Source organism: Crassostrea angulata, chromosome 2, assembly GCF_025612915.1.
Source record: "Crassostrea angulata isolate pt1a10 chromosome 2, ASM2561291v2, whole genome shotgun sequence".
Taxonomy (NCBI): Eukaryota; Metazoa; Mollusca; class Bivalvia; order Ostreida; family Ostreidae; genus Magallana; species Magallana angulata.
This window is the reverse complement of record NC_069112.1, coordinates 14,898,015-14,912,869: the sequence shown is the minus strand read 5'-3', so window position 1 is coordinate 14,912,869 and position 14,855 is coordinate 14,898,015. Positions and strand designations below refer to the sequence as shown.

Sequence of the window (14,855 nt, the reverse complement as noted above, 5' to 3'; positions counted from 1 at the left end):
AATCATGTAAGATATTGTTCATTTTTAGGAGTTGATTTTAATCAACTCTCCCATGCAGTCACTCAAAACCGAAAGTGAAACAGTGTTTGGACCTAAGCACAAATCATCACCGCTGACAAGTCTGAGTTCTTGAATATAATAGAAAAATTATAATCCAGCTGAAGCATTGTTTTTTCAAGGAAGCTAATCTATAAACTTTTTGAAAATAGTAAGATTTTATATAATACGAACAATTTAGATATTTATGTAGTCTCATGTATTCCTACTCCAGAGTTTAATTCAATCTCGTTCAACCAGAAGCTCGGCTGTTTCCGGAAATTTCCAATAAACAGAGGGGCTCTCTTGCTTGTCGGAGATTAACAGAGACAGCTGAGCGTCTGGTTGAACGAGACTGGAGTTCATTATCAATAGTGCTTGGATCCATACAACTTTAAGAATTTTTTCGATTACTAATACGTAGTTTTAAATCTATCTTTAAATATTACAAATGATTCATATGGGGTTTATCTAAATTCTTGTCTGAAAAGTCTAATTAAAATTCATATTATAAAAAAGCGCGAAATTTAAATACAGACTAGAAACTAATTGCCATGTAAGATAAGTTGATTTAAAATAAATGATAATCGATAAAATCAACTCCCGTCAGTACTTCAGCACTTTGATTTTAAAATATGTAACCTTTTTGCCTTGAGTTTAAAATCGCTGACGCACAATGCCCCTCTTTCTTTTTTTTAGAGCAACCTTATATAAATGACGTTTTCGTGCTGGTTTCGAAACAGCTTATAAGACACACATAACAGAAACGAGGTAAGTTTTAACTGATAAATAGTATAATAAATATAACGTCAACCCAAAAATATTTAAATACCTGTTATAAAAAGGTTACACTTTTGTCTTGAAAATAGGTGTAAACATATCCATGACTGATGTTTTATTAGCTTTGATAGTATTTGTTTTCTGTTGTTATGTCTATTTCACTTATTTTCTTTTGCTAAATTCGAAATGTAATGGCAAACAGGGATGCTACTTAATATCGGATATAGAATTTTTTGGAATTCATGGCAAATATCTTAACATATTCTTGTTTAATATCAAAGTGGCAGCCAACTTTGTTTTAAGACGTTTGCAGATAAAGCGAGCTGATATTGAGTTCTAACATAAAAAAGATAAAAAAAAAAAAAAAAAAAGAATTTTTTTGGTAAGTCACTTTGGTTAAAAAAAAGGTCTTACAAAACACAATTAGTCGCCATGTGGAAGAAAGAAGCTAATTGGTTTATTAAATTGACTATATGTCAAATATGATTCATTCAATGGAATTTACATTTACGCAAATAAAGTTACATTTACGCAATTAAAATATTTGCTAACACAGAAAAAATTGAAGATTGTTGAAATTTGGAATCACAACTACATGTTTATTACATTCGTGTTAGAAGGTTAATTTGTGATAAATTTTGATTATAAATTCTATTTCAAAAGCAACAAATGACGGCCCTTTGCTATGAATTATGTAATACAATATAATATCATCCATTATTTCCATTTTGAAGCATGGCCGTTGCTTATCTTACTTAAAATATAACCCCATATCAACTACGTTAAGATATCTTCGCTAAATAACTGCACGTTTTGTACAAAAATACACTTTTATGTAATCTTTTGATCCAGGGGGAGATGACATGTTAAATTCTTTTTTACTTAGAAATAAAAGTTGATATTATGAATATAATTTCTTTATCGAACTGTTCTGCTTTATTAGCCAATATTGTTTTTTGGGCTCAAACTTATTTAGCTAAAAGTATACATGGTAAAGAAAATGCATAATAGACAGCTGCAAAATATCATACTTTCCAGTTTTAACTCTAAAATCAGACAAGTAATAGCTTTCCAAAAAGTTTGCCTGACTAAACAAAAGTATTCAATAGAAGCATGCATGTATCAATTAGGCTATCTTATCAGAAATGAATTTTAATTTTTGCTGCTGATCATAAATTTATAAACGGAACGTGCAAATTTAAGACGAAATGTCAGTCTTTTCCTCGATCTAGAACATATACATATATATATCACTTAAAATTCACTTATTTTATTAATTTACTTATTTTTTTAGGAATGTGCACATATCATTTAAGTTTATGTAAGCTTGAAAGCTGGAGGGTAAATAGTCGTTTTTTTAAAAAATTGTACATGTATTAGTTATATTAAGATGCAAAATCAACTGAAAGGCATTTTTAAAAATTTCCAACCATGTGAAATATGAAAGGGTATACAAACTCGTTTTGTTTTTGAATGTTGTGTGTAGGCAGCTTAATCAAAATCATCTTGACAAGCAATTAAAAAAGGGTGAATTCTCAAATTCATGAAAAAACCCTAACTGTAACTTCAATTCAATTAGAATTCCTTATTTGCAGTTTCATTTATTGCATGCTCCTACGAAAGTGGAAAGGGGGGGGGGGGGGCAAATCCATGATATTTCCATTTATTCTATAAAGTTAAGAAAAGTGCCAGCTGCCAAAAAAGTGAGGAGGGGGAAGCAGCAACCCTCACCCCAACTCCCGATGCTACGTGCCTGTGATGTAAACACATCGTGTGCTCTGGGGTATTCGCATGATTCCAATTGACGGACTCGCTCGCAAAAACTATGAATGAGATATTATGGCGCGAAATCCTACTATGACCGTTCACGCAACGAATGAACTGAGCCATTGGGAGGGGGTCAGATGAATTTTTTGACATTTGTTTTGTAACAGCTACACACATTATATTTTACTTTGGTTTGGATGTTTTAGAAGAAACCTATCCAATTAAGAAACACATTTGATTAGTAATTGTTAAATGTAGTAATGTACATTTAGTAAGACACGCGAGCTATGATCCCTTTTCAAGATTAATGAAATCGCCCAACTGAACGAAAAACGGGTCACACCCCGCTTTGGCGATTTAGTTCCTCCAGTAAACACTCCAGCTGTATAAATATATATTTGTTTTAATCAAAACTGATGACTCTCTTGTAATCATGATAATCAAACACCAATTATTACTTACATTGTACCGTAATAGACACTATGTTACAACTTGTTGGGACGACCCGCACCCCCTTTTTCACCGTTCAAATATGGTGGAATGCTGATCCATTTTTAAATCAGGATTACACACGTGCACTGCATGGTGAACGCCACTTTTACTTGGAAACTCTTGCTCGCTGTTGTTATTACATGCCATATAACATTTTCATCAATTGTGAATGTAAATGCTGACATCTTAAACATGCATGGATTAATCTTTTTTGTGAAATATATTGCTTGTCCCATTGTCTGCACTGTTTCGGAGATTGCAACTTTTAAACCTTAGATATGCCTGACTTCATGACGTCAGGCAATAATTGGCTGATTCTTCCCATCGGTCTACGTCGCTGTCAAAGTAAAATAAACGATAAAAATCCTGTTTTTTAAACTCATTTTTAATTTTATTTGGTCATATGTCAAGAAAATCAAACTAAGCAGCGCGGAGTTAATATTTTAAAAAATAAAACAATTATAAATTTCCTTTTTTCGTACATTTGATGTTTTTAACTTGATTTAAGGATCAGCTTTTTCTTTGAAATCTCTTGGTCTGCTTTCGGTCAAGCTGGGGTCGACAAATTTAGTTCTGACTGACTTACGATAGTTTCGGGGTTAGGTTGTGTTTGGTCGGCACTATATGTAAAAGTAGGTTAAGTAACTGGAAAAAAGTGCAGATCACAGCGGTAGCTAAAATATGTTTTTCTGCAACAGTTACAATTACACGTGAAACAAGAAACAAGCGAGTTGACTGTGTAATAAACTAATTAGTCACATATAATAGATTACATCTTAAATCTGTATTCCTAATGCTTATTAGGTAATCGATTCATTTTTTTTGGATGCTTATTGATTTTAGTCAAACCATAATATTTGTGTACACACGCAAACACAAACTAAGTTTTTATTCTTTCTCCCACTTTTCGCAGTCTCTCTCTTTCTTTCTCTCGGTGTAGGTATAATGGCATTTTCCCCTTATAAATGCTTCAATAAGCATCGATAATATGTGGGATTCTAAGCCCATTCAGAAATTAATAATTTGTTAATAAATACCTGTAAACAGTGTCTAATCTTTAAAAATTGCATCTTAACTTTCAGCATTTCAAAGGAAATTAAAAAAAAAAGGGAAAAATAATTAAAATCTTAAATTCTAGAAAGTAAAAGTGCACATAATGATGAGTTTATCGAATTAGTTTTTTTCTTTACAATTTATTTTAAAGATATTATCTATACGAATAACGCTGTTAAGAATCTTAAAACTAACGTCCTTCTAGTCAGGTTTTCTTTGTTTGATCAAATTAATTATATTTAATACGATAATTCAAAGCAAACAGTCACATTCTATGTTTCTTCTTGCTTGATCTGTTAAAAATATATGGGCCTTTCCTGTTCGACTACGCATAACTTTTAACATGCACTTGATTTAATGAATTGTTGCTGTCAGCAATTTACTGGTCCAAAAAGTTGACTTTAAACTGGGCAACAAAATGACATTCGACAAAATTCAAATTGGTTCACCTTATACATGTATAGTTTTGAAAAATAAATTTAATAATATTTTTGATGTGTTCTTTTTCTTTTACTCTGCTATATTTTTTACATCAAATGCTTGGAAAATAAAAATGTTTAAAAGTAGGTATACACGAACCTGTTATTTTTAAAACCTGATTTTGATATTTGAGCATTCTGATTAAAAAGTCAGCAGGACCACCTTTCGAACGAAAGTACTTAGAAATCACAACGTTTAAAATGTATCAGGAGATTTAACTTTAAAAAATATATAGAATATTCAACAACTGGTTTTCATTTATTGAAACGCAAGGCCATGGTTTAATTTTGCTTTTGTCCGCTGATTAAAGATGATTTTATAATTTAAGCAGCACTTATCTCAAATAACTAGTGAATTGAAAAAAGTTCATCTTTTTTTTTTTTTTTTTTTTTTTTTTTTTTTTTTTTGAAGAACACTGGTTAAAATATCAAAATGTTCAAATATTGTTTCATATTACAATTATATGTTATTCAGCTTTTAAGACATAGTATTACATTTCAAAATGTAATGTAGAACAAAATATGAGAGTCAAGATGGCTTAAAACAATTTGTTAAAAAATGTTATACAGGGATATTGACATAGTGCTAGAATTTTAAACATGACTATATTTAAAAATAGGGTATAGCATTTTACAAACTCTATTCTTTTTTTTAATAGTAATACTGCCAGCTTTCCTAATACCCTGCTTATCTAGCTCTTTTAAATGTGCATTGGTATTGAAGAGAAATAAAGAATAATCAAAAGAAAGATTGTTTTCGGGATATCTTTTTTATCTACTAATATATATGTTAATCATTTTATCGTTGCATTACAAAAACGATTAAAAGATTCAATTATGTATGGTTTTAGGCGGATTAAGACATATGCTTTGTTCTTACTTTTATGCATGTTTCAGATAATGATAAGATAAATCTTAAACACGCGCTTGATATCTTATTTAACTTGTGATTCCTCATAAAAGACACAGGGCATGCGTAAGCATTTTAAATAAAGGCTCAACCGTAGAATTACATAACGCTGTATTTTTTCTTTGATTTATGATCCATTTAATTTAATTTTAATCTTTTGTATCACATTTAGAATTCCAATTTATGTATTTTGTCATCATTTACATCATGTTTTTGACATATGCATTATCATAATTATATGGCCAAGGTCAATCGTCTACTGTTAGCGTATAAATTCAACTGATTCTTCCTGGTAAGTGTGTCCAAGATCGGGAAACGAGGAGAATCGGTCGCAGTTCTTTTGGTAAGTGATTTTCTTTAAAATATAAGATAATTAACTGTAAAAGTAGACTTCGTTGACGCACTGTAAAATTGCAGAAATTTTATATTAGAAACATTTTTTTAATCGTGAGTATATTTCGGATTTTCTTTCTTGGTTTCTGGGTTTGGAACTCACCAATATCGTTAGTAGCAACATTCTTGATGCTTGATGAAAGATATATTGATAATTAATATATTAAAGAGAATTCATGTAGATTAATGGATTCGTGTAAAATTTCAATTTATTTTTTTTTAACATTAATCCAACATGATGTATCTTTCTAGTATACCTAACGTGGACCTTGAGATAAAATGAAGGTCGTCATGTTTTTGGCGTTCGCCTGTTTTGCCTTAGCAAATGTCTCAGCATATCCACATGGTGAGTTGGGTACATATTTATCTAAATAAGTTAATCAATGGTCAATCAAGACTATTTAGAGCGGAATGAAAAAGATGCGTGCGATACAACTTATTCAGATAAACAAACCATTTTGTATTTTGAATACATCAGAAATGAAATGTTAATCTTAAATGATAGGCCACATGACCGACGTGCAAAAAAGGTTTTTACTACATTTATCAACTTAATGAATAAAATAAAGTATTTTAAACTAGCCCTTTCTCTCAGAAAGAAATAATAAAGATTAGATTTCTTTATTTTTTATTTTATTTGTTTGGAAAGATTTTTTGTTCAAGATGCAATTTATGGAGAAAATAAAATAAATCGATTGTCCTTTAAAAAATATTAAGTGTAAGGGTGAAATAAACTTGTTATCGTCCAATATCTTATACACGTACAATTTTAAGAATACTTTTTCTTTTGATTTAGTTGTGTGTTTACATTTTTAAGTGACCTTTCTGTGAAATTTACCAAAATTATATCATCATTTTAACGACAACCGGCTTATATATCTTGAACGGAAATATTACACCAAATTGTATTTGTTTTAAATCTACAAAAGTATTTTGTACCTTATTACTTGCTATAATGGAGATAACGAAACAGCAATGTGGTAAATAGATGGTGGGGGGGGGGCGTGCTATTTCCTGGGTAGTCAGACAGTTATTACTATTCTATTATAGTGAACATAGCTTTACTAGTTGCCATTACTGAGTTAGCATGGTAAATAATTGAGAAAAACTAAACCTTGATATTTAAACTAATTGTTCTGAAAACAACAAAACTGTTAATAAATAAAAAGCTTGCGAACAGGAATAATTAAGTTCATAAGTAACATGTTAATTTGCCATAGGTTAAAACAATGTCATTTTTCGCATGGTAAGATAAAAAAAAAATGTATATTAATCGTAATTATACATAGAAGATATACATAAGCGTATAGGAAAGACACATTCTAGTCCTTAAATTTCTTGAACGGTTTAAGTCTAAAATTGAGTTGTAACGTTAATATTTCGATCGACACATTTATAGCTAATATTAATACACAATGTCTTAATGTTTTAAAGTTTTTTGGGTTTTTTTTTAAATTGATAACTTTCAAATTTACTATGGTTATATCTACCGACAAGTCAATGCCATAGACACTTTTATTGTAGTGCACTACATTCCCACCAGGAACAGTTTAAATATTGAAGGCTACTTGACAATTGAAAAGACAGAAAATAATTTTCTTGTATTAACTTCTATTTATAGGCCATAAGAATGGCGGCAAAGGAAATAATGGAGAAAGGCACAAAGATACAAAGAAAGTGGAAATAACGGAGACAGATAAATATGACAACGGAGGGGATAAATATGACAATCATGGACACGACGACTTTGAAGATGATCAAACGGATGTAGATATTCAGGAAGTGGTGAGAAAGGAGACAGAGAGTCATGCTCATTACGGAAGGAGGGAATAGATATGGCAACGGTCACGACGACTGAAAAGAAGGAAGACATATACAATGGAAATGAGACGTTGACGAAATCGTGAAAATAATTATAAATACAGAAACTAAGGTTACGAAAATGGCAATTTCGAAAACATTTGGAAGTAACAGATTCTCTGTTTTAAAACAGATTGTTTATTATTAAAAATGGCAATAAGAAACTGTATATTCCAAATAATATATAAAAGCTAAAATTTAGAAAACATTGTTAGAAGATTAATTCAAAGAGCATAATTATTTTCAAAGAACCAAATAAATGCAGTGGCAGAAACGTTTCTTTTTTTTTTTTAATTTTTGATTTCTATTTTAGAAAATAGTTAACTTTTGTATTTTAAATGTAACACCAAAATTTGGATTGTAGAAGTCATGTTACAAATGCGATACAGAGGTAAGAAGTCGTTGTTATGTAAACAAAGCTCGAGTCTTATATTTGTTTACATATACTGTAATGTAAAGAAATTGCAATTTCTTTATCAAAACAACTTATGGAAACAAGATAGACTGATTCAATGTGTTCATAAATAATTTCATCACAACAAAAAGCACACTAAATTGAAACTTATATCAATACAACAAATATGTAAACATTAACAAGACTCGACCTTTGTTTACAAAACAAACAATTCTAACCAATGAAATTCGCTTGTAACTCGATATTTGACTTTCAAATTTTGTCAAAGCATGGAAAACATCTATATTAACCATTCTAGACATAAAAATTGAAAAAAAAATAAATTTTGAAATTCTTTTTAGCTCAAATCATGTCCAAGTCCCTTTAAAGTCAACATGAAAGGTCGTCCTTTTGGTATTTTATAAATATCTGTTTTGACATTCGAGTATCTTTTAAACATAAAGGTTTGTGTCCAATTTAAGTTGAAAAAAGAATGAATACACGTATATATATATATATATATATATATATATATATATATATATATATATATATATATATTTATATATATATATATATATTTAGCCTCGGATTGGAAAGTCGCGACGTCATTGGATTAATTGCGTCACGTAATTGCCTCATAAATTTCTTTACACGGCGAGCGTCAAAATTTATACGGCAACAAGGCAGACGTAACGTTATTTGAGCTTATTTTTTACAAATTGTTAAACCATACCTTTGATTATTAAGCTCCAAGATATTTAAAGTGTCCATGACTTAATATTACGATCCCAAAATGGCATTCAGTTTTGCACAGACGACTGACGAGAAAGGTAAACAACTAGAGAACTAGTTATGAATCTTATTCTATATTATCTGTTGTTTATTTACATATCAAACTTTAGGTCCACTGCTCCGACTCGCCTTCTACGGACTTTACCGACCCCAAAAAATTCTGTAAACAGTCGGTATCAAACCAAATAAGTAATATATATATATATATATAAAGTTACATAAATGGCCTACATTCTGTCATTTTGTATAAAAATATAAATATCATTTGAAAAGATTGATTTAAAACTTCAATCAACATCCCCCTAAACGGTATTTCTCTTGGATTCGCTCCAATTACAAAAGAAAGAAGTGAAGAACGTGTTGTTCATAGAAATTAGAGAGTTGTTAGGAAATTATTACAACACAACCATTCCCCTTTTTAAGTGACGAATGTAAGTGAAAATCGGTATAAGCATCGAAAAAACCCGAACAGATAATATGGAAATGTAATATTATGAACATATTCAGAAATTATTTTATGACGGTATATAAACAAGTTGTATCCGACATAAACTATGACTCGAAGTTTAAAAATCTGATGCTCATTTTGAAATTTATTGTTGATAACGTTTGTGCACGTTTTAGTAGTGTTCGATATGAGATACAGAGAGAGTACAAAAATAGGTACTTAGCAGTAGAAATCTGACTGCGATGAGTTTGAATTTTGTCGTTTATGCGACGCAGAGAAAAATAACTTAAATTTGTAGGAATCTCGGAAGAAGACATTTTCTGACCAAGAACTTGCTTAAGCAAAAACTATACGATGGGAAGGGACCAACACTTTCTGTAAATCGGGGTGTCTTTACTGATTGTTTAACTAAAACTGAGAAAAGGTACAAAATATCAAGTACTTTTTTTTAACAAACTGATTCCAACAGTTCTACAATGTATACAAATTGAATGTCTTAGACATTTCACAAATAATCAAGAATGGATAGAATATATAACTGTTGCAAATTTGGAAACAAAAAGAACAGATGCAAAATTAAGATAGTGTTCATATTTTTTGTTTGTATATATGTTGTTTAAAACATAGGAACAAGAAAAAACTTGAATGACGTTGCCATGATTTTGTCGTTGTTCCACCTCAACGAATTTAGGTAAGTTTGTTAATAAAGGTTTTCCTGGGTTTCGTTTTGGTATAATATTTATCTTTTTGTTAGAGTTAGATTTATTGTCTTAATAATTTCCGAACAGCCTTTACAGATATTTCTAAGTTGTCTTTGAGTTTAAAGATTGATTCATCAATATGTGTTGATTTTTATGAAATTTAAAAGGAATTTATGCAAACCCCCGTAGAATTAAGTTAACCAATACATGCATTAATGCATGGAATTTAATAAACTGTATTTTATTGATATTTTTAGAAGGAAGGGGTATCGAGTTTGAGGGCAAAGTAAGTGAGACACTTCCGCTTGATTAGATGTTTTCTTATAATATTAATTTAAGATATAAATGAAGTGATATTTTATGTTCTTAGCTTTATCAATGATTGTTTTTTTTATTAACACTCAGATTCATAAACGATGAATGCTTTTGAGAAATTCATATAACAGTTATTTCTTTTAAGTTTTGGGAATTCGATTAATTTCTCCGTATTTGATCAGGTAATGATGTGTTAAAAAAAGAAAAAAAAATGTTGCTTGAGTTTTAATAAATGTTAAAAAAGGTATATTATCAAACGAACTACACTGTATATGTTCATTTCTGTACAACTAAACTCGCCGACATGTTTAGAAAGACATAGTCCCTGTAAACGGGTTATGTAATAATTTCTTTCTGCAATGATTGCTACCTTCTCAACCTGCATGGATGATCATAAAAGCATTTTATTGTATATCATTTCTTCTTTCTTTGAACAATTGATTGTAAAAACTATTTTTTGTATACACATCATCATCCTACTTTAAGGGATCATGTTTTGAACAAACTGAAATTATCACTGTCTGGGATGATCTCATACAAGTACATTGGGACAACATTCTTGGCCTATTGGTTTTAAAGAACACCTTAAAAGCTTTTTCTCTAAATATTCTTGCGTAAAAATTGGCTTAATTGTGGCCAAACCCTACCCCTGTGGATCTCGATTCCAACAAAATACCTGAAATATTGCTGTTAAAGAAGATTGTTTTTGTCTACACATCCGTATGTTAACAAATGACCCCTTCCCCTTGTCCATTGTGGTCCCAACTTACCCACGGGGATCACAATTTTAACAAACTTGCATTTAAACTCCCTAGGAATGCTTCCACACAATATCACTGGCCCATTGGTTTTAATGTAGAATGTGTTAAAAAATATTTTCTCAATGTTTTCCTGCGCAGTACTGTAAAGGTGTCCTGGAGCAAAATTACGGCTGCAAAATATACTTTTTAAGGACGTTGGAACCTGCTATCAAAAGTCTTTAGGTTTTTTTCTAAAGTATTTTTGAAAATCTACACAAATAGCTTTACTGAATTCAAAACAAAAATTTTGGGTGTATGTGATTTACTCGGCGTATTTGATAAGACCTTTCTGCCCTGAAAGTCCAGCTTGCATATAAATCGCTTTTCCCTCTCTGTTTTTTTTTATCTAAATGAACCATGACATCAAATACAAACTTTAACTATTTAAAATAAAAAAAAATTAAAATTGTCATAAAGAAAAATGTTACAATTTCCTCAGCTAATTGATATTTGGACCCTTTTGCACTAAAAAAAACCTGCTATTTGTTTCAACATGTAATGAATTTATTATAAAATCTTAAACTTTTTTTCTCAAATCATTATAGACTTGTCAGAGAAATCTTATAAATTCAGAAAATAAAACCAAACATATGGGTCTATTATGTAAAATTTGAAATATGTCATCAAATAATCTAGTTTCAGCTTTTCTAGGCAAATGGTTTATTCTGCGATAAATGACATTTGTTAACTAATGCGCTATGCATATACATCTATCTACATTCAAACTTATTTTTTGTCAATAAAACATTGTTAAATCAAATTGTTGGTTTCTATTTAAATAGTTGTTTAATCTGCGTAGCCATTTTGTTTTTGCATAGCCTATTTAATACATAATAAAAACATTGTTAATTGTTTATTTCGTTTAGCAAATTCGCTAGACGTTGATTAACAGCCTCATCAGAGGCACATCAAATAAGTTATACAATTTATTTTTTTTTTATCTAAGAAATCATAACAAATGTTTGAAATTGTTAATAAACACTTGTCACATAAAAAATAAACTAAATGAGAAATTCGTGTTATTTTTATCCACCAATTTTGTTGATGTTTCGTAAACTCGATTGTAGTAAAGTAAAGACAGAAATATTTTTTTCTACCAATAATCTTTGCTTAGATTTAAATTTGCTTTTATACCTGGGACTGACATTAGTAAAATTGATTTTTTTTCTATTTTGAAGCATTTACTCTTTAATGTAAATGCAAGGGATTTAATATTAAATTTCATACTTATATTATTCGTTTTTATGTTTAAAAAAATGAATCAATTATCAAAAAAGTACCTTTACAATCACGCAGCACCGTTAAGGTTTACTTTGCGTACGCAGCGACCAGAAAGTACGGAAAATGTTAACCATTACATCACACAAAACAACAAGTCATCAAAAATGTCCAAAAATTAAAAGTATTAAATGAAATAAAAAACGAGAGCCATTTTCTATTGAATTCTGCAATGTATTCTGAATTTAGAAGGGAATTTTTTAATGATGTAGGATATAATCCAACACTAGTAATGTCAAATTTAGACTGTATTATTTTTCTACTGACAAATTTTCCGAGACAAACCTCTAAATATTTACTTGAATCTTACCTTTACAGACAATCATTATTGTATAAAAAACGCAATGCGTGATATGTGTATATATATGTATGTTATAATTGTATTTGCAGTAACATATAGGCCCAATGGGCCGGGTGTTTCATTATCTTTTTTGTATAACATTTTGTAATTTGTTATAACACATGTCACTATAATACATTACTTACTTACTTACTGTAATATTGAAATTTGTTTATGATCTACAATCTGGAGAATCATCAACACATATCACGTGACTCAAATTTGGTCTTTTTATTCGTTATAAGATTCAAATACCAACGGAAGTATCCGTAACTTAATCCGTCAAAAAGTGAAAAAAAATGATCTGATTGATATTCTGTTAAAATCTTTATAAAACATATTATACGTTTATGAAACGTAGCATTAAACTATTAGGAAGCCGATTTGGCACAGATTATGTTCTCTTGTTTTTAATAGGACACTTGTAGACATTTTTTTTTGTATTTTGCATCCAATGGTTTTAAATAACCTAACAACTACATACAGGAATGCCACCAGCAGGCACATGGTATCGTTTACATAATATTAGAATTGTATAAGAAATATTGTATCATTAAAGGTCAAAAAATCCTAAATGACTAATTTCAATGAAAAAAAACCCAAACAAAACAAAACAGAAAACAAAAAATAAAAGAAAAACAAAGCTTATTATTCATCGTGTTAATTGTTGCATTGAAGACAGGTATTGTAAAATTTGTAATACAAATATATCATGTAAAGCACATGTAAAGCACTTTAGTTTAGAAAAAAAAATCATTAAATAATTACTTAAAGAGACAGTACGGCGCATCTTATTAAAAAACCGACCTGAAAAAATTTTCCGATCGGGTGCGTTATTTTTTTTAATACTCATAAATGCATAAACTTACACAAAATTACAAACTTCTCCGTGAAATTAATCTTATTATTTCATTAAAATCAATAATTAAGTATAACCTATTACAAAAATATATCGCCACGTGTTACGGGTTTCTGCCTTTAATACAATTGCACATGCATATTTACTATAAACAAGACAGCATGGGGTTTAAGAGACCGGGTAGGCCTGCTTACTTGACTGAATTGGCAAAGAAAAGAATGTGAAGAGAACGCAGTCGAGCCAATTCGGTAACGAGAATATATTTGGGGGACCAATATGTTCATTGGATGGCGAAGAAACGAGAACTTGGCGAGAAACATGAAGGTCTGGCGAAGTTTCTCCTTGACAGGTTTGGTGATAGAAATATTGCTTTTCTTCTTAAATTCTCCCAGGTAATAATCGTTGAAAGTTTTTAAAATAATCAGAATTATTATTTTGTAAGTATTTCTTCTGCGTTTTCTATTTTCAATTTAATTACAGGAGTTGCTATAACGAAATTCAATGTTTAACTGTTGCCCCTTAAGGGGTTATTTGACATAATTATGGCAGTTCATGTTAAATTGAACAGAAATAATTTAGCATTGTTTAAATTGTCTTAGGTTGTCAGCAGAGGATGAACGTGAGTCAGTTGAATGGGCATGTGCGCCAGATTGTAAAGTCTCCACACCATCAAGACAGATGGAAAATCCTTTTCACCTTCCCCTGCCTTCTGTTGATATGTCTGAAATTTCCTCTGCATTTGGGTAAAACATTAAAAATATGATGTTTATCAAGTATACAAGTTTACATTTTACTTAAAAAATTGTCTGCATCAGCGTTAGTTTATTTAGTTTAAATTAAAAAACCCCCACAAAGTTTGTTTCTTTTATTTCTTTACATGTATTTAAGTGAAAACACAGACAGATGTCTCCACGAAAAGAAAACAGAACAGAATTTTGTTACTTGCTGTAACAGAGAGGAATTGCCTGGGTAATATCATTCTTATTTCTTTCAAAATCATTTCATTCAATTGATATTAATAAATAGTTTGATTGCATTTTTATTTGATGAACAATATGTGCTTTTATTTCAGTTGCATGAAATTAAAATAGCTTTGTTGAAAGTACACTTTAGAAATGTTAGATAGTTTGATTGTATTTAATTCATTAACAATAT

The 14,855-nt window shown here is 29.9% G+C and overlaps 1 protein-coding gene across 1 annotated transcript; it reads left to right on the top strand.

Annotated features, from left to right (window-relative positions):
- Positions 1 to 5,836: 5,836 nt before the first annotated feature.
- On the top strand, positions 5,837 to 7,924 carry LOC128173116 (gigasin-1-like). Its single transcript, XM_052838838.1, has 3 exons — positions 5,837 to 5,860; positions 6,163 to 6,256; positions 7,532 to 7,924. The coding sequence occupies exons 2-3, from the start codon at positions 6,190 to 6,192 to the stop codon at positions 7,741 to 7,743; spliced, it is 279 nt and encodes a 92-aa protein (XP_052694798.1). The 5' UTR covers positions 5,837 to 5,860; positions 6,163 to 6,189; the 3' UTR covers positions 7,744 to 7,924.
- Positions 7,925 to 14,855: the final 6,931 nt, after the last annotated feature.

Excerpts from the sequence above, each read along its gene's own strand:
- LOC128173116 (XM_052838838.1), top strand. The coding sequence starts at position 6,190 with ATGAAGGTCGTCATGTTTTTGGCGTTCGCCTGTTTTGCCTTAGCAAAT. Across the intron at positions 6,257-7,531 it reads TGTCTCAGCATATCCACATG|GCCATAAGAATGGCGGCAAA; the intron begins GTGAGTTGGGTA and ends TTCTATTTATAG.